Source organism: Centrocercus urophasianus, unplaced genomic scaffold, assembly GCF_019232065.1.
Source record: "Centrocercus urophasianus isolate 14NV4802_14NV808 unplaced genomic scaffold, USGS_Curo_1.0 seq_18, whole genome shotgun sequence".
NCBI lineage: Eukaryota > Metazoa > Chordata > Aves > Galliformes > Phasianidae > Centrocercus > Centrocercus urophasianus.
In genome coordinates, this window is record NW_024884733.1 from 22,913,195 (window position 1) to 22,931,930 (window position 18,736).

The 18,736-nt window shown below is 43.4% G+C and overlaps 1 protein-coding gene across 5 annotated transcripts in view; it reads left to right on the plus strand.

Moving 5' to 3' along the window:
• Window positions 1–18,736, plus strand: part of ELAVL4 (ELAV like RNA binding protein 4) — a 72,064-nt gene that overhangs the window by 9,360 nt on the left and 43,968 nt on the right. The window contains exon 1 of one of the 5 annotated variants that reach the window (XM_042819581.1): window positions 4,082–4,198. The exons of 1 other annotated variant lie outside the window; for it this stretch is intronic. In XM_042819581.1, the coding sequence (XP_042675515.1) occupies window positions 4,082–4,198 (117 nt within the window). Of the gene's footprint in view, window positions 1–4,081; window positions 4,199–6,171; window positions 6,268–6,924; window positions 6,982–18,736 lie in introns of those variants that run through there. 3 more of the 5 variants (XM_042819583.1, XM_042819585.1, XM_042819582.1) reach the window with 3 other exon arrangements.

Consider the following 18,736-nt stretch of genomic DNA (forward strand, 5'->3'; position numbering starts at 1 on the left):
GTGGAAAATTGGTGTATGATACTTAGAGCAGCAATGCAGCATCCAAATTACGCATCTTATATGGCATGGAAAAAAAAAAGTGGGCAAGCAACATTAAATAGCATATTTGTACAGAAGCAACTGAATTGTGATTTCTTTAGGAAGCTTATGTATCAAATTTACCTGTTTTACATCTCTTGTCTTTTTACTCCTGGCATTTTTGAGGAGTTAGATCCTGAACTCCTCTTGGATTTGTCATTGTTGGCACCAGTTAGAAAGGTGGCAGGGTTTCCATGGCATGTTTAGCCTTCATGCATCGGGGACAGCTTCAGCACATGGGCAGTATGTTGCATCAGCCTAGGGCTGTTTGTTTGCTGGTGGGCCCACAAGAGGGACAGAGCAGGAGGCAGTGATGGGTTCTTGTCCTTGTGAGACGCTCATCAAATAGAAGAAGGGAACAAAAGCTCCAAACCACACGGTTGTCTTGTTTCAGCACCTATCTCCTCAAAAACTGTGCTGTGTTCCACCTGTGGGCTATCACTGTTATTTTTATACATGTTTATAGTATATATAGAGATCTTAAATTCAACTCTTCGAACACCTAATAAGTTCACTAACCTCCAAGAGCAATTGCCTAAAGAGCACTGCAGTCTCTTGATTTCCACAAGGTAGCTGGTGAAGTGTTTTATTTTGCTGGGTTTTCTAATGCTACTCAATTTAAATATATATATATATGGTATCTATATAAGCAAGTTAATAAACTGTTCAAGTAGCAGCAGGTGGAGAGACCTCTGCTCTGTTGTATCCCAACTCCTGTACCCATTCAGAATGATCTGGTGATCCAGTGAACCCAGGGGACTGGGTTTTTGGTTGCTTTTTTTTCTGTTCTCTTTGCTGAGGTCTGATTTGCAGTGAGGTGCCATGGGCTGTTTGGCCCTAGTTTTGTCTGTCTGGATTCATGACTTCCAGATTCTGTGAATTTCCCAAGCAGCTTCTCACATTTTCTTGGCATTTTGTGGATGGCTTTAAGAGATGAACTACTTTCTTTGTGTACGTTAATAAGTGGCTGTGCCCTGATAGTTCTCTTTGTCTTCTAATGCTTTGTTTAAGGTAGACTCATGCAGTGAGTTTGCCGATGCTGTAAATGGTGGATGAGTTCTTAATTTACTGTGAGATCTGCTGATGAAAAGGCTGTGTGTGAGCTCAGTGTTGTTAAAGATAGTGTTGATGTGATAGCTTGAAGAGGAGACTATCTGCAGAGGTTCTTGAATTACTGCATAGGGCAAACCCTAGTGCTTGCATTGTGTAATGTCCTTTCCTAGCCTGTTGTTTTCTATTAAATCACTTTAGAGTTCAAATCCATCTCTTACACTCACATGCATCTCCTTTGTTCCTCATCCACCTGCACCTTCCATCTGTCAAGCGACAAAATAATATTTAATTCTGATCAAAGAACAACTTTGATAGAAATGTCTTCAGAAAGAATAAACGTAGTTCGAAGTGTAAATGTTCAGTCCTCTGGAAGAGTGAAAAATGAGGCGATGGAAAATGTCAGGCTGTAGTTCGCAGGCAGCAGCACTTAAATGGTTTGCTGTAATCATATTAGGATAGAATTAAACTGAATTCTTTATTTTGTACTGCAGTGAAATAGGACTGTTACTGATCATTTTCTCCTCCCTCATGCTTTGATGATTAGCATGAAAACTCAAGCAGCAGAATTACAGGAGTTATGCGGCAGTGGAGCTGGTGTGAAAGAGCCTGAGCTGGAGTTTTGTGTCCTTGCACATGAGAGCTCTGGTGCTTTCCTAATAGACTGAAAATGAGACTACTGCTGCTTTATAAGAGGTCTGTTCCAGCCACATTGCTCTACAGCTTGGCAGATGGTGGCATGTGAATGGTTTCATATTGATTGGATGGATTTGCCTCGGGATAAGAGGAGTGTGGGGCCTTAGAGGTACACTTCTACCTCTTTTTTTTTTTTTTCTTTTTTGTTTGGGGGGGGGAGGGAGGGAAGGAAATGCATGTTTATAAAACACTTCACTTTAAATCAGAGGAGTACGTAGTAATTCAAGCACTGAAGGTACCTGGAAATAAAAAGTCCTTAAATAGATTATCACAAAGTCCAGAAAGCCAAGGGTACTTATTTACTGAATGATTATGCTTTTACATTAGAAGAAAATGACACTTTTAATTAGTGTTCAAGGCATATGGTGAATGAGAAAATAAGCTTATTTCATGCAAACAGAAATCGATGCAAATAACCTTTCTCCTCTTTCTCCTCGTATAAAAAGGGATGACTTGAAACTCAATACATATTCAAGAAGGTTAAGTCATTACTGCATCACTTTAATATTAGTTAAAGGCCAACAAAGAAAACCACTACTCTGCTTGTACTTACTCAGCAAGGATTGCTGTGTTTGAAAGAATTAGTGATACTTCGTAGGTGAAAAATCTGAAGAATCCCTGGTCCATACCATGCTTTTATTATTTAACCACAGTAAATAACCTTTTGGGTTCTGCCTTAGTGCAGGAAGTGGCTGGAGATCCTGTAATTCTCATACCTGTCTATCCTGGCCCACAGAGACACTTGGTTTTTATCTTTGTTGTTCCTTCTTGCACATCTGTGTTGTGCTGTCTTGGTGCCTTTCTAAGTCTTTGGTAAGAAACAACTTCAAAAGTTTGTGTATAGCACCGAGCTCAAAGGATCCCGATCTCATTCAGGCCTCTGGGTGTTGCTGTAGAGCACTGAGTAAATTTGTTTATTGTAGTAATGGAAATATTTCTTGAGTTATTTGGTCTTAAGTAAAAAAGGGGTGGAGGGGGGGAAGACATGGGAATGGGGAGTTTGATCTATTTGGAGGTTTGTGCACTGTTGAAAAGTGTCCTTCCCATACATTTTTCAGTCATGTGCTTTGATGCCTACAACAGTGATTTCATAAATGAATTTAAGCCGAGCTACGTCATGACATTATCTTATCAAGTTGTCTGCAAATTTGCTTGGAGGTATAGTTAGTATTTTCTAGCAGACTCTACCCACATGTGAATTATTTACACACTGAATTTCGTGTATTCCTGAGATGCTGTCAGGCTGAACTTGATGCTAATTTTGGTCTGCAGTACAGACCATTTCAATGGGTGTGATTTCCCTTCTAATTACGTTTTGTTCTCTGAACTGATAGGGTGTTACCATTTAGTCCATTTTTGCTGAATGAAATGGTCCTTCAAAAATTTTAAGGTCCCTTTAATGGTGGAAGTTTTGGTGTTTTTTTTAGTTGAGCTTCTGGAGAGGAAAGTGCACAAAACAGTGCAGACCACATACATGTATTTAAATCATACACGTGTGTTTTTTTTTTTCCTCGTGCTTGATAGGTATAGTGCTGTGGGTTCTGCTGTGTATCACAGCCTAAAGCGATTCCAAGAAGAAATCTTTAAGATGGTTACTTGAATCTGTGTTCACTGCCCACCTGGTGGTTATGGAGTGAACTGTTACTTTAAAGAATAGTTTAAACAACAGCCATGTTTGGGGCAGGCTAATCTTGCAAAGAGAGCAGTACATATAGCAGGAGTCTACTGTGTGATAAGGGGAAAATTCAGCTCACTGACTAGATGTTTTAATGTGCGAACTCTAGGGAAATAACATATTGACTATTCTGTTGTGCGCAAGAAAATTGAAGAACCCTTTGCAGACAGAGGGCTTGCAAAGGATTCTTTCTGTTTCTCTTAACCAAAATCTGTGACAAGATGTTTGAAATCAGCAGGACGCTTAATGCTGCTTTGTTAAATAATGAGGTAATATTTTGTCACTTTTTCTGGGCAGCATCTGTTTTTTCTCCTTTTTCTATGTTTATGAAGGCTTCAGATTAATCTTCTGAAAGTAAGAGATTAAAAAAATCATTCTTGAATTTATTATGATTTTTTTCCTTTTGATGCTTTTGGAGAATTGGGTTGTCTTTTATTTGCGGTTTCAATCGGCTGCTGTTGCCTAGGACATTATGCCACGTAAGGCTTCTAAACTGCACAGAGTAGGTAGTTATTAACGCTGAATTGGCTTCTGGTATAGTCCATCTGGGCTCTGTATGAGAGAGCTTGCTAGCGGCTACTGATGCTAAGATACCCGCAACCTTTGGGATGTATGCGTGGTGGAGAGGGGCTCAGTGATATGAGATCACTTCTTTTAAGGGAAACTGTCATTAATGAGTCAAGAAACTGCTCATTTATGGTAAGGAGAGGGGGGGTGGGGGTGGGAAACAACCCTGTGATTTCATTTTGATATTGGATTAGCTGTTTAAGACAAGTTTCTATTTTGTGGGGATGGAAGACTGCATTAAAAATATGTTTGCGGGTGGATTCTGGAGGGGCTGTATTGAGAATTTGATGCTTTACGAATGTGTCACAACTGTGATGCCGTGGCCAGGCGCTTACCCTGAGAGATAAATGGTACTATTGGAAACACGAGAATAAGGTTGACTTTTTCAACAATAGGATTCTGCCTTTGTCTTTACGGAGGGAGGCCTCTGAGGACGGTTGAGCGTTTGTTTTAGTGCTCCTCGGAAAGCCTGTGTGTGGGGCGCTTTTGGGGAACGCGGTCGGTGTGCAGAGCACCTGGATATACAGACAAACGAAAGAGATGATGTGTTTTTTAGGGGAGCAGCGTGCAATTATTGTTTCAGAAAAATGGCTGAATCTTCTGATATGCATAACCAATTTATTGCAACGAAGTAAGCTGAACTTGAAAAGACATAAAATAATGTCTGGATTTCCTTCTTTAATTGTTATTAACCCCGAAGAGACCTTAAGTAAAAATTTGCATTACAAATTTAACTTCAATGTTCAATGTATATTTGCACGCAAATGTATGGTAATAAAGTGGCTCTGTAGCATTGTGATGCCGGTGTTTGGAGAGTGGATCACCTCAGTAGTCGAGTTAGGAAACGGATCTTCTGGGCGAGTTTAATCTCTGCTAGTTTTTACCAAGCTAGAAATGTGCTCAAAAAGATGTATGGTGAGAGAAACCCTCCGCAGCATCCTTACATTGTTCCTATTTTAATCAAATTCAGTACTCATTCCACAGCTAGGTTGTGTGACGCCTTGTAAATGTGGTTTTTCTCTGTGGTGGGTCAGCTTGGAGCTGGGCTTTGTAATCTGACTGTATTTCATACATTGTATTCCCGTGTTCAGTGAGTGTGTGTGTGACTGAAAGCAATGTGAGATGTACGGCATGTCAGCTCTGAGCCGAGCAGCTCCGAGGGGGCACATCTATACTGCAAAATAAAATGCAACTTCTGAGCAGTGGTTATCCAGTTAGGTGTTTTTGAAGGTGTGCGCGGTGGTTTGTGTGGAGGTGCCCTTCTTTCTCCTCGGAAGGAGCTCTGTGTGGGCTCATCCCACCACTCTGCTTTTACCTCAGCTTTGGGAGCGCTCCCGTTAGTACCGAACTGCGAGGGACCGTCTTTGCTGCCAGGAACGCCCGAATGGTGGAACGAGGCGATCCCTGCGTGTGTGTAGAGCAGAACGCTTTAGTGGGGGTGCGTGCGAACTCCAGGTCAGTTGCGATGAAGGGATGCCGCGCCTTGCTGGCTCGGCCAACCTGCGAGCGAGGAATCGTAGAATATGGCACAGGAACGCGCTGCTCTGTCACGAACTGTCACTAACCTGCCGCGCTGCGTGGGGCGGCGGTTCTGTCAGCGGTGTGTGTGCGAACTCGGGCACGCTCCGCTCAGCACAATGCCGGCCGAGGGCTGGGCCGCCCCAGCCGAGCGAGGGCCGAGCGGGGGGCGTTCGGCGCGGCCGTTGGGGCGCACGGCAGGCCTCGCGCGCTGCTCCCCGCCGGGCGGCGGCGCGGGGAGAGGCGCGGAGGGGCCGCGCGGCCCTCCTCGGCGCGGGCCTTAACGAGCGGCGCGGTTCGGGACCCCGCCCGGTGCCGCGGCGGGCGGAGGTCAGCGGCTCATTAACACCGTCAATCTGGCGGCGGCTCATTTCAATAGCACCTGATGTCTCGACGCCTCCCCGCGCGGCGGCGGCCAATGAGCGCGCGGGCGCCGCTGACAGATGGGGCCATAAATGGGCGCGGCGCGGGGCCGGCGGCAGCAGCGCCAGCAGCGGCAGCGCCAGCAGCGAGCGGGCAGCGCGGCCCCACCGCCCGCCCCGCGCCCCCCGCGCCCGCTGCGCACACTGTGCTTGGTGGATCTTAACAAATACCAATAAAAGTCAGGTCCCCGAAACCTTAGCCAGTCTGTAGAAGAGTTGAAGCCTTTCAAGACCCAATATTTGCCATTAAGAATGGTTATGGTAGGTATTGGTAGATTTAAGCTCGGGGCGCAGCGGGTGTCTGTAGAGGTAGACGTAGAGGCTGACATAGATTTCCCCAAACGTGCATCGCTCTCCGCCTGTCTCACACGGGGGTGGCTTGCTGTGCTCGTCCATGATCTCTCCCTCTCTCTCCCTCTCTCTCTCTCTCTCCCTCCCTCCCTTTCATATTTAATGTCTGCGCGTCCTTTAATAAAGGATGTACTCTCGTTGCGAGGTGGCGGCGGTGCGCTCGGAGCGGAGCGCTGATGCCGGGCGGTGCGTGGCGGGCGCGGGGACGGCGGCTTTGTGCGAGCGGGGGTGCGTGCACGGCGGCGTTCGGAGATGCGAAATCCTCGGGGGGGGGGGGGGGGGGGAGGAGAGGGGAGGACAAAAAAAAAAGCCTCGAGATTGGTAATTTTCTTTTGGTGGACTGCGCAATAGGTATGGTAATTTTAAAAGCGAGTGATTTATATGAGCTTCGGTAAATGCTGCATATTGTATTTCAAAGAGTTTCCTGTCATGACCTCATAAAAAGAGGAGGAGGCTGTGTGTGTTGCAGCGCCTAGTCTATGTCGATTTTGTTGCATCGCTGGGCAGCCGCGCTGTAAGAAGGAATGTCAGCTTTTACATAACGCTCTCTTTGCTTCCGACTCGGTGAGGGGCTCTGAGGGTCCATCTTGGCGATCCCAGATGGAGTGGAATGGCCTGAAGATGGTAAGTGAGCGCGGCGCCTCGCCCCACCGCACCGCGCGGGGCTCTTTGTTCGGGAGCCGCCACCGCGATGGGCAGCGCCGCGCCGGGCCGGGAGCGCCGCGGGGGGTGCGGGTGGCCCCGCGTGGGGCCGTGCGCGGGGAGTCAGGTAGTGCGGGGCTGCGCGGGGCCGGGGGCCGCGGTCTGTGCGCTTTTTGCTTTTTTTTTTTTTTTTTTTTTTATTATTATTATTATTATTCCTTCGTACCGAGGAGAAGGGCAAAGCCATATTTCTGTGCGCGGATAGTAATTCTATTTTTAGCCCGCGCTGGCAGCCGAGGGACCGGAGCCGCTCTCTCCCCTTTTGTGCTCGCCTTGTGCAAAATGGCACGATCGCATCCCCGGGGCGGGGGGCCGCGCACAATGCACCCCCGCTCGGTCCCCTCGCCGCCGCCACGGAGCGCGGCCGGGGAAACAAAGCGGCGGTCTTTTCCCTTTCTTACAGGATTGCCTTTGTCTGCCTGCTTGTTTTGATGGGTGTAAAACAAATAAGATTAGACTGAGCAGCCGAACTGAAAGCGATAGCTGGGAGGAAAAGCCAATGAAAGGTTGCCGGGGAAACGAGCAGAGGGGAAGCTGAGTGGGGGAGCAGGTGGCAATCATGTGGGAATACTGCAAACAGTGTAAAAAAAAAAAAAAAAAAAAAAAAAAAAAAAATCTTAAAAAAAAGAAAAAAGCAGGGGCTACCTCGATTATCTGTGCTATTCTTTGTGGCAGTCACAACTTTAATTATTCTTTATAAATAGGTGTTAATTACATTTCTGGCTCAGGCTTACAGTGATTTCTAGAAATCTGTTTTTAAGCATCTGTTCTTTCTCCTTTGCAAAAGAGGGTTATCTTTTTTTTTTTTTTTTTTTTTTTTCTTTTTTTTTTTTTTTCCCCTCCCTGCTGTGAAATTGTACGTGCAAAAAATGGCAAGGAATCCTGTGAGGCAGTATAAAAAAAAAAAAAATGTAAATTATATTGAATGAAGTTGACAGAGGTATAATAGTGAACTCCCACAGCTGATAGCTTCTGCAAATCATTTCTTAGAATTTTCCAGCAAATGTCCCTATGAGAACAGTAGGTAGAATGAATTTACCCTAAGCGGTGATTTTGTGTTAAGTGATATTGGTATTTTTACAAAATCAGATGGTTATATGGCAGGATAATCAGTTCAGGGGAGTTCACCAGATCCTGCCGTTTATGCGCTGAGCAGAATTTAAGAAAATAATGGGATTATTTTCCTCTCCGTCTCCAGCCCCACCTTGAGCCACCATCTATTCTCCATCTGCTGTAGCAGTGCCACTTCCAATGGCAGGCTGCGCGTGGCAACTTTACTTTGGGAACTGCAGCTGAATATTGTGCTGGTGGTGATGGGCTCTCATTGTGGTGGCAAACAATGTGCCATAGAGAAGCGCATCTTTAAGCGAGGCTGTCGGTGCTGGAGCGTTAACGGCGTAGCGGCTACTGGGCGATAGACGGTAGTGTAAGAGATAGGAAAATGTGGTTGCCCAGAACATGCTCATCTATCACACATCAGGAGGCACAAGAGGAGCGGAGCACGGATACAGAACACGCCTTTCTTTCTGCCTTCGTTTTCAGATTATTTCTTACTCTCTTCCTTTCTCTCTTGCACAATTGCTTCAAATGCAAATCGGAGCAGGGACATTAGTGCTCGATTTCAGTAGGAATAAAAAGAAATTAAATCCCCCTTCTGATTTGCTTTGTTTTTAGTGCTGCTTCTGCTGCAGTCCTTTCTGTAAAGTGGCTGAATGGCCCTCTGAAAGCTGCACTGTTTTACATTGTAAGGGGAAAAATCTTGAGGGTGTGTGTGTATGTGTAAAATTGTGTATTTCACAGCCTGTCCGTGTGCAGAGATGTGTTCTGACAAGTATTATAGTTGTATGTGTGAGCAAAATGATTTTTCTTCCATCTGAAACAGAGATGCTGTGTTCTAAATCTGTTAACTTAGTCACGCCAATAAATAAGGGTGCCTTTATTATACACAGCTGCATTGTTCAAGAGTCATCAGCTAGCACTTACATTTTCACTTTTTGTTCAGTTTGGTATTTCTACAAAGATTTTAAAATGTAGTCCTTGTCTTATGGCGCACGTGTTCCTGCCTCAGTCTTCCTCTTTTCTTTGTTTTAGGATGATATTAATGAATACAGCCTGCACATAGTGGCATTCTTTCTGCATGTAAGGGATCACGCTGTAGACCTTCATATAGGAAAATAGCTGTGAGGTTAGTGAAATTAGTAGTTAAATTGCTCGGAATTACTATAGAAAGATGAAAATGTAAAGCCTCTTCCAGTTTAAATTAAAAGGTGGAGAAATTGCAGCAGTATTTAGGCATGTTTTGGGAAGGAAAAAAAAGAACACTGCTGTCTTGGTGAACACCTAGTCAGAAAGGATGAAATTCAGAATTAGGTTTTGATGCAATGTGAGTCCTGTCCAGCAGTTTAAAATCCTGTCTCCATGTACTTCACTAATCAAGTTCCCATGTTAGACTCAGATGTCTCTGCTGTTGTTTGGCTTTCTTGCCGCCTCTGCTTTCTTCTTTATTAATTTTTCTTTTTTGAGCTCTCGAAGTGAGCCCGAGCTGTTGTGACAAAGGATGAATTAGAAGGGGTGTACTTAAAAATCTCACTTGAATGGGTTTGGAATAGTCTTCCTCATCTTTATTTGCTCCTGATAAATATTTTGACTCTGTTGAAAGAAAATCTGGTTGTGTTAATCTTGCATATATTAATTTTTGGAAACATCTTTTAGGTTACGATGACTTTTTTTCACCAACCTTCCTACTTGAAATGCTGTGAGGGTATTAATTAAATGCGGGTTATCTTCTGCGCTCCCCGAGGTTTTTCGGGAGAAATAAAGTCTGATTGCATCCCATATTCTGGCAGGGGAATCTGGTGTCTTCCTTAGGAACTTGCACTTTGAAAATTTTTCAGTAGGGACTCCAGGCAAGAAATGGGCAGTGGCAGAGGATATTATGGTGAGAGAGATGCAGATAACTTGACAAATCTACTCGTCTGTTTTGGCAATCTGTGTCTGCTAAACAACTAATTTACATGCCTGGGCACATTAAAACGTACATTTGTTTATCGGTGGGACAGCTGACTGGATACACTTGGATGCACTGGCAAATACTGCAATGCAGTATTTTTTTCAATGTCATTGGGGTTTTGGGGGAGAAGTGGGCGCAAAGTTTTCTTTGCAAGTGAAACAATGATAAACCACGTTGCCTTTGTAAATGATAGGCCAGATTTCACAAAATTTGCTTATCTCTGGAAAGGCACCCTTCCCCCACTGCACTTCTCTCTTTCTCTCCTTTCCGCAAAGGATGGAGGAAGAGATGAGCATGCCTGTATTTTGTGTGTTCATGTGTCTTTCTGTGCCATTCGAATGGATGCGAAAGGAAGAGCTGGCATGGGAATGAAAATGGAAAGGGTGTTTCTGTAAGGTAATACTCTGGAATTGTTTGTGCATACATCTGGTTATCAAAAGCGTAGGACTTCCAAGCAGCTCCACAAGCAGGATGTGTTTTTGCAGGACTCTATAGAAAAGGAAAGAGGAAGGTAATGTTTACAGTTTAATAAGTAAAACAGACATAGTTGTAGTAAAATCGGTATCTAATATGGATTTAGATGTAATGTTTGAGTGTGTCGAAATGTTTGAGATACTGTCAAGTGAAGATGTTGAAGAAGTGGGCGTTCAAATGAATTCCCTTGCTTGCTCTTTTTTCCTCCTTCAAATGATCCATCTTTCTAAAATACCAGAATGTTTTAGATGCAGGGGGCTTTTGTAGGTCACTAGATACACACTAAGAAAAAGGCAGGGAGAAGGTCTCAATGTGTCAGAGGCAATAATTGTCTAAAATTAACTATCTAGAAAAGGAAGGAGAAGCTTGGAGGGAAGAACGAGGCTTAAATACATGAAACTGCGCTGTTCTACTTGGGAGGTATTGAGTGGTAGAGCTGAGCTGGTGCTGTGGTGTGATGCCCGCTGATTTCTCAGAGCCTTGACTTTGCAGGTTTGTTACTTACTTTGTTCATGCCTTCAATTATAACCAGTTTTGGGTGATAGCTTGGGGCAGTGAAGATAAGACCTTTTGTTTACTTGAGTATTCTGGGAGAATGCAATAGTGGTGGAACATCACTGTTAGAAATAAGGTGTTTTCAGATGAGATACAGTAAGAAAGCAATTTTTTCAACTACCTAGTATTGTTCTATTTGTTACATTGCTTGCATAAATTAAGATCAAGCTCAGTAACACCAGTGTTAGATATATCTTTATTTTTCGCAATGATAATCCACGTTTTCCCTAATCATACTGGGTCACCTAATTATTTCTTCTTTAGGACCCTGTAAAGTGAAGGAAGGGGCTGAGCATCTTTTACCTATTGTTCTACCTTTGATTGCAACATATTTGATGATTCTCCCCTCAATGAAGAGAATCTGTAAGAGTCAAGAAATAAATCCTTATTTAAAGATTAAAAATATATTTAAAAAAAAAAAAAGACACAACCTAGACCTCTGTGTCCTTTCTGAAAAGGGTTAGTTACACGATGAAAGGCAAGCCTGGCTTTGATATTTAGAGTTGTGATGTATATAAGATTCTGTAGTAAGCTTTTGTTGCTAAGGCACATGCAATTGCGTCAGTGATGCTGTTGTGATGGAGAATTATGCATTCTTGAAGTCTCAAATAATTTTCCCTACATTCACTTTTTTTTTTTTTTAATACTAAATTCTTATGAGACGCTTTATAGCAATAAATATCTTACAGTTGGTATATTTTCCCCAGTGTGAGATCATGCACCAATACTTTTCAGGGTTGGGGCTATAGAGTATTTGGTTTCTGAGCTTCCAGAAGTCCTGGGGGTGCAGCATGATAATCTGTTTCGGAACAGATGCAAATCAAATTTGCCCTCTAATTCAGTGCTTCAGGAATGTTCTCTGCGTAATGCTTTTCTGTCCATGTTGGTGACTTTCAGCGTTGGCAGAGGGCACTGGCACCACTGGAGCCCTTTCAATAGCAAAGCTCTTTGGAGCCAGTTGCTCCAGTCTGGAGTGTTTGCAGAGCTGTCAGGTGGCCACTAAGCTGTCTCTGTTTTAGTCCTTGCTTCCTCCGAGGTGGCTGGTGAGGATGTGGTCCCATCTGACCCTCCACACGCAGCTGAAAAGAAGATGGAAGGTCACTGCACTGCGCTTGGGCCTGTGCACTGCCTGTGATTGCGTGCGAGCCTGGTCGGAGGAGCTGAAGGCTTCTCTGTATTCACTCCCTGGTTGAGTGCTGCTTAAAAGCTTTTGTAGGTACATGAGGGATGAAGGAAGCTCGTCCTTTTTTCTTTCCTTCCCTTATGAATTTTTCATCATTGCATACTTGAAAACTGGCAAAGACAACAATACTCACAATTTATAATTTAAGATGGATCTGACTCATCCGGTAATGTTGTGCGCAGTGGCCCATTGAGAATGTGGAATTCCAGGAGCTGACTGTCACGTTATCTCTTGTGGGGCAGATGAGTGCAGTTGCCGTAAGTCTGTTTTTCTACTGTTGTTAGAAGGAAAACTGGTATTTGTGACTTGAAAGGTTGTTATTGTTAAGGTAAGCATTATTGGAAGACTTTGCAGTTCAGTTAAATTCTAAATGTTTGTTATGATGCATGGATGTTGACCTGTTCATAGTTCAGGTTTGAGAGCTTGTGGTGAATTGGGCAAAATATTGGAAGCCTTCTGGTGAGAGTCAAATGCTGGTAGGTGGGGAGGAGGCCAGGCCTTTCCTCAGCCCTCAGGAGCTGCAGTGTGGCCTCCCCTAGTTTTCTGCAGTTCCATGTTACACGATACAAATTAACCCATGCTTAAGCCACTACTTTGTGGTGAGTTGGTAGCACATTATTCGCTTGGAATCAGAGATTTGGGGGTACTTAATGAAAAGGTAAGTGCAGCACTAAGTTGCTGTCCTTGGATTCACCTTCTGCTGCTGGTAGACCTCGGTATTCTAATGGTGGCCAGTGGCTTCTTCTACTGTGTGCTTCTGGAAGAGGCTGAGGCTTGTGGGCACGCTTGTCCCTTTCATTCCTGCAAAGCAGAAGGCACTGTCACAGTGCTGTAGAAGTAATAATGCATATAAACAAATATTCCTTAAATAAAAACAGTTCTAATAGTGTTCCCTGCATATCTTTGTTCCAAATGAAGATACTGGCAGTAGATGAGTAGGGGGAAGTTCATTTTTAGCAGAAAGCGTGAACGCTGGAAATTCTTCCTAATATGCATGTGCCAGCTATTCTGTGGCAATATTGCCGTTTGATTTCCTTCCTGTAAGAGCAGCTGTTCAGGGAATTAATCTCTTCACTTGATGCAGAGGGCCCTAAAAAATGCAGTGCGCAACTGCTGTGGTGATTGTGGCCATTTTCAATGTGACCAGGGATGGAAGGCCCTCGGTGATCCAGCACGGTAGCATATTGTTCTCCAGACTAAGTGGGCCAGAACAAAATTACCATTTTCTGTTTTGTGTGCTCTGTGAGAGATTCCGGAGTACGCTTCAGAATTTGACATTGTGTTTGATAATTTATAGAGCACAGTTTATATTTAACTGTAGACACACTAATCCAGGAAAAAGAGGAGTGTATTTTTAGACTCCTTTTTTATTGTCTCTGCTTGTCATTACTCAGCTACTGAAAGAAGTGTTCATAAATGTAGATGCTCACTGGGATAGAAACTGAGTTTAATTTCCATGATTAGTCCTTGCTACTTAGAGGGGGGAAAAAAAAAAACCACAAGCATTTGCATGATGATCTTTGGCTATCAAGGAGCTTTACAGCCATATGTGGTCCTGGTGGCTGCTGCAGGAAGATCTTCCCACCCCAGAGTGACTAGGCTGAATGCCCCAGCAACCAGAGATGCTTAGAGGACTTTTTTAGCTTTAATGACCCAAGGTCACCTCGAGACAATGACAGAGTTCTTGTTTGAGGTGAAACACTGATGGATTGGATCCAGCTCTAAAGAAGCTTAGAGTCTAGATTGGAAGGAAAGGCTATTCAACAGAAAAGGTATTAGCATTGTTTCTTTTCTTCTTCCTTCAGTTCTTTAAGTACCTATGTAAGCTGTTTGCCTGTGTTTGGGTTTTTAGGACAGTTCTGCCTAATAATCGCTAGTGCTTCCACTTTCTTAATGGTTGCCTATTGTCATCCAAGCAAAACACAGTGCACAGGGTTTGAGGTTGGGCTCTGCAGGTGGCCTGGGACCTGTTGTCTTCGTGCATCTGCACCTGGCAGAAGCGGTTGTTGTATTTTAACCAGGGTTACTTTATCCACGGACTCACTCCTTTATCTTACCAGGAGTTTCAAAAGATATTTGAATGTTCAGGGTATGTTCATTTATTTGAATAAGAATGTAGTTAATGAGTTTATTTAGCAACTTCAGGAAGCATCCTAGTAATTTGAATAAGGAAGATGTTTGGCTTGGCCTGGGGCCTGTTTCCTTTCTTTAGTGTAGACACTATTGGAGTTTGTCAGGGATAAGCTGGTAGGATCTTTTAGCTGGACCTGTGATAGACGCACTTGTGCTTGATATTTTGTCCTTCATCAGTTGAACAGTACGCTGTTAATTTGTGGGTAATGGTCTTTGATCTCAGCATAGGTGTTCTTTCTGCGTGAGATCTTTCTATATTATTGAGGTATTTGTCCCGTACATTGCTTTGCTTAACTTTGTTTAAGCAGTTTTGTGGATGCTTCACCTGTGATGGCATAAGACTGAGCAGCTCCTCTGTATCCCAGAAGATCAGTTCTTATCACTTACCGCCAGGAATTTCTCAAATCCTCAACTTAAATTTTGTGTTTGTGCCCATTGCTTTCTTATGTGGTCATATTACTCCAGGGTAATTCACTTGAACTTTGTCTACCATAGCACCTTGCAGAAGCAAGGACCCCTATTTTTTGTGACAGTATTCCTGGAAGTAATAATGGTGTGTTACAGGGCAGTAGAATTAGAGGTTAATTACATAAATGCTTTGAATGTTTGTTATTACTAGTCTAATTCAGTTGAAGACTGGACAGGGTAAAGTGCTGTTACTCAGCAGTAAGCTAACATCTCTAATGAGTAAAATGGAAATTCCAGTGTTCCCATGTCTGGTCTGGGGGTATATCTCTTGAACTCGTGAGCTGTAATATCTATAGAGATGTTATTGCCAGGAGTCGAGATGTCCACCTGTTCGTTAGTGCTTCTGAATTGCATTTACCAGTGTGTCTTCATTAAGGTCCTGTTGAGGACAGAGCCTGAAATACGTTGGTTGTGGTGTGTTTCACTAAGCTATAAACTCCTACATAATCTTTGCTTGCCTGGAAAACATACAGGCAGTACTTTCTAAAGAGAACAAATGGCTTAGAAGCAGAAATCTTATTGCAGTGAACATTAATGAACCTTAAATCATGTAGAGGCTTCTGAAAATCATAGCTTTTGCTTCTAGGACTTCGATAGTAGTAACAGAGGTGAGGGGTTGGATGTCCCTGGGCTTCAGGGAGAGCCTGCTTTGGCCTGCCTTTGCTTTAACTGCTGGTAAGTAGACTTCAGGCTTTTGCCATTTTGATCCCGTAGTGGTTTTACAGTATGGCTTGTAGTGCAGTTCTCACTACCTGAATTTCTGGGTTTCAAATAATTCCGGGTATTCTTCAAAGGGAAAAAAGGTGGAATTGTGACAGCTCTGCAGCAAATGAAAACTTGCAGCTCCCTGCTTATTGCATTAACAATGCATAGCTGTGGAAATCTGCATAACTATGTGGTGGGACGTAGGTATTCTCACATCCGTAATATAATTCTAACATAGGTTAGTAATATGTAACACAGTAATGTAGTCAATAAAGTAGGCAGCGGCTAGGAAACGAAACTGAGCTAAGAATAGAGTTCAGAAAGTCACTAAAACTATAGAAAGATTTTTAAGTACATTTAAATTTGTATGGTTATTTGTATTCTTAGGTTGTTTTCTTTACACTTAAGAGCTGTTTCAGTTGTTTGACCCTAGCATTCTCTTGTGTTATTAGTACTACTTAGTATCCGGGCTTTTGCGAACCTTGCCAGAATTCAGGGTTTGCATCATACTCACTGTTTTCCAGTTTTATCACCCTGCAGAGGCAGATCTTTAAATACGGTTTTCCTAGTCTCCATCTTTTCAAGACTGATGAAGCAGCTAGTGGGAGACTTCTTTCCTGCCTTTGTGGCATCAGTCTAATAAAATGTGATCTGTTGCGAAAAAGAAGATGCTTTCATCAGATTTTGGCTTGGAGCATCAATCAGAGGAATATGTCATCTTTCTGCTGAAATTGTTTGTTTTTCAAACTCCTTCTGCCTTCATATGCATCTTGAAAGAACAAGTAGTAGATCCTGATTTCTGAAAAAGCCAGGAGGGAATAAGGAGCAGTACAGCTTGATTAAATAAATAAAGTAAACCCTTGTGCGATTTTTTAGGAATGGAGCTGTCCAATAGGAGTTCGGCAGAGGCAGCAGGATGATTGAAACCACGTTCTTTCAAAAGGCAGTGTCTGACCATGCTTCCTCTGCTTGGGTTTCAGAAATGTTTGGGCCTCTTGGCAGAGGCTGCCCTAGAGGCACAGTGGGCAGGAACAGTGGTGACCCTGTTATGGCACACAGGTCCATGCCATGTCCTGTCCTTGCCACAACCATATTCAGGGCTGTGATGTGTGGCACACAAGGAAATATAAAGTATTCTAAGCTAAGCTGGTTGTAGAACTTATCAAGCTGACCCAAAATGCATCCACTTTCCTCTCCTGGTGTTTTCTGATTGCTTCCTTTGATGCTGCATTCCAGAGCTGTGATTGAATACTGTGAAATCAAGGCTGAATTCTCTTATATCTTCATATGTAAATGAAGTTCAATGTCAGAAATGATTACAAGCAAATTCTAGTGAAATGACTCTAAAGTATAACTGGTTGATTTCCTAGAAGTCAGTTTTCTTTTGGAAGAGTTAACCTCATGCAGGGGTAGTAGGTAACTTCCTTGATGCTGCTTCTTACCTTAGTTCTTCCTATCCCTCGTGCTGATAGAATGTTTCAGGCAGAAGGGACTTAAAATCATGAAGTCCAGCTGCTTGGGCACTCCACGGCTGTTTGGCATATTGCTGTAGGCCTTTGCTTGGTGCTTGGAGAGCACTGAAGAATAGAACCGAACTGTGCTGAAGTTTCCAAAGTGTGCAGTTTCTTCATAGACATCTTAAAGCGAAGGAGCTGCTTGCCATGATGGAAATCAAGCCTGCTAGAAGTTCATAAAGAACCACAGTTACTGTGGATTGAGGTAATGCGTATGATGAAGTTGTTTCCATGCTCTCTTTCTGACGGTGTCCTTTCACAAGTGCTTGCTTTATTCTGCTTCCCAGAAATCGCTGTGTCTGGGGTGGTTGCCTGTGCTTGCTCTCCAGTTCAGCATGCTTCCTGTTCGTTTGAGGAGTGCTGAACTACAGGATCCTAATTGTAGTGCTTCCCAGTCCTGTTTCTCAACCTCAGAGTACCTGCAATGAGGATAAGAAACCAGGTGAAGTTTTTGATATGGTGCATTTGTTACTATCTGTTGTGTGGTTATTGGACATGTAGCTCTGAGGAGGGCTTCCTCTAGTCAGACCTTGATGTTGAAATGGATCCAACTTACTTGAGTGTTTTGCCTTTTTTTTTCCACCCGATCTTTTTTGTCATGGAAGTCAAACGTAACCTGTAAATCCCATACTCTGTGGGAGCAGAAAGCATTTATTACCGCTTGGTGAGGTGCAGATAAATCATGAGTTGCTGTTTTGCCTTTTACCAGTTTTGTAAGGAAAGGTAACCCTGTGACTAGGCTGGGTTTGAAGATACAGTTACCCTTCTAGAGCTGTCACAGCTTACCATGTGTCTACAGCAGTCTGCTAAGATACTTTCCTTTTGGTTTATTTTGCTTTGCCTCTTCTGCAAAATCTGAAATAAAAATAAACTTTTTCATTGTGTTGGTGCAGCAACAGTCCTTACCCTGACAGTATCTGGCATAACTTGATGCTAGTATCAGTTCTGTCCTTCAGGCATTACTGTGGTAAGTCATGTTGCCAATAAACTTTACATTCATTGTGCTGCGATTTGGGGGCAGGCTGTTTTGTTTTGGCACTGTCACACAACAGCCTGTAACAAACTAGATCAAGGCAAGCTGAGCTATGAAAATAACTTTCTTGTTTGAACAGAAGTAGTCTATTGAAGTGAATGCATTTGTCTTCTCCACTGGGATCAGTTGTGTGCTCTTGTGGCACCTGGTAAATGTGAACATGGTGAAAACATTTGGACACCATTTCAACTTGAGTACAGTGCGTTCTGAAACGCATCAGTAAGAAGACTGAGGCCTTGCCACCCTCAGCAGTGACTGCTCATCTTCAGCTGAGTCTTTGACCAAATCTGTTTTTAAGACATCAAGTATCCCTTCCTCTGGAGGGGAGGGGAAGGGCACTTGTGAGTGTGTGTGGAAGAGATGTGCCTGTTACTGTGCTGCTGGAGCTCTGGCTTATTGTTTTTAAACATTCCAGTGAGAGGAAGACAAGATTTGTCCTGATTTTTATGATCCAGCAGAATTCAGTCAATGTAGAGCTGTGCTTAATGCCAGTGAAGTGAGTAGAAGGAGCAGCATGAGATTGGAGTAGGGCCGTACGGTGCTGAGGGAGGCCACGTCTTAAAGCTCCTTGTTTCAGTGCCTGTGAGGGACCCTCTGGCTTT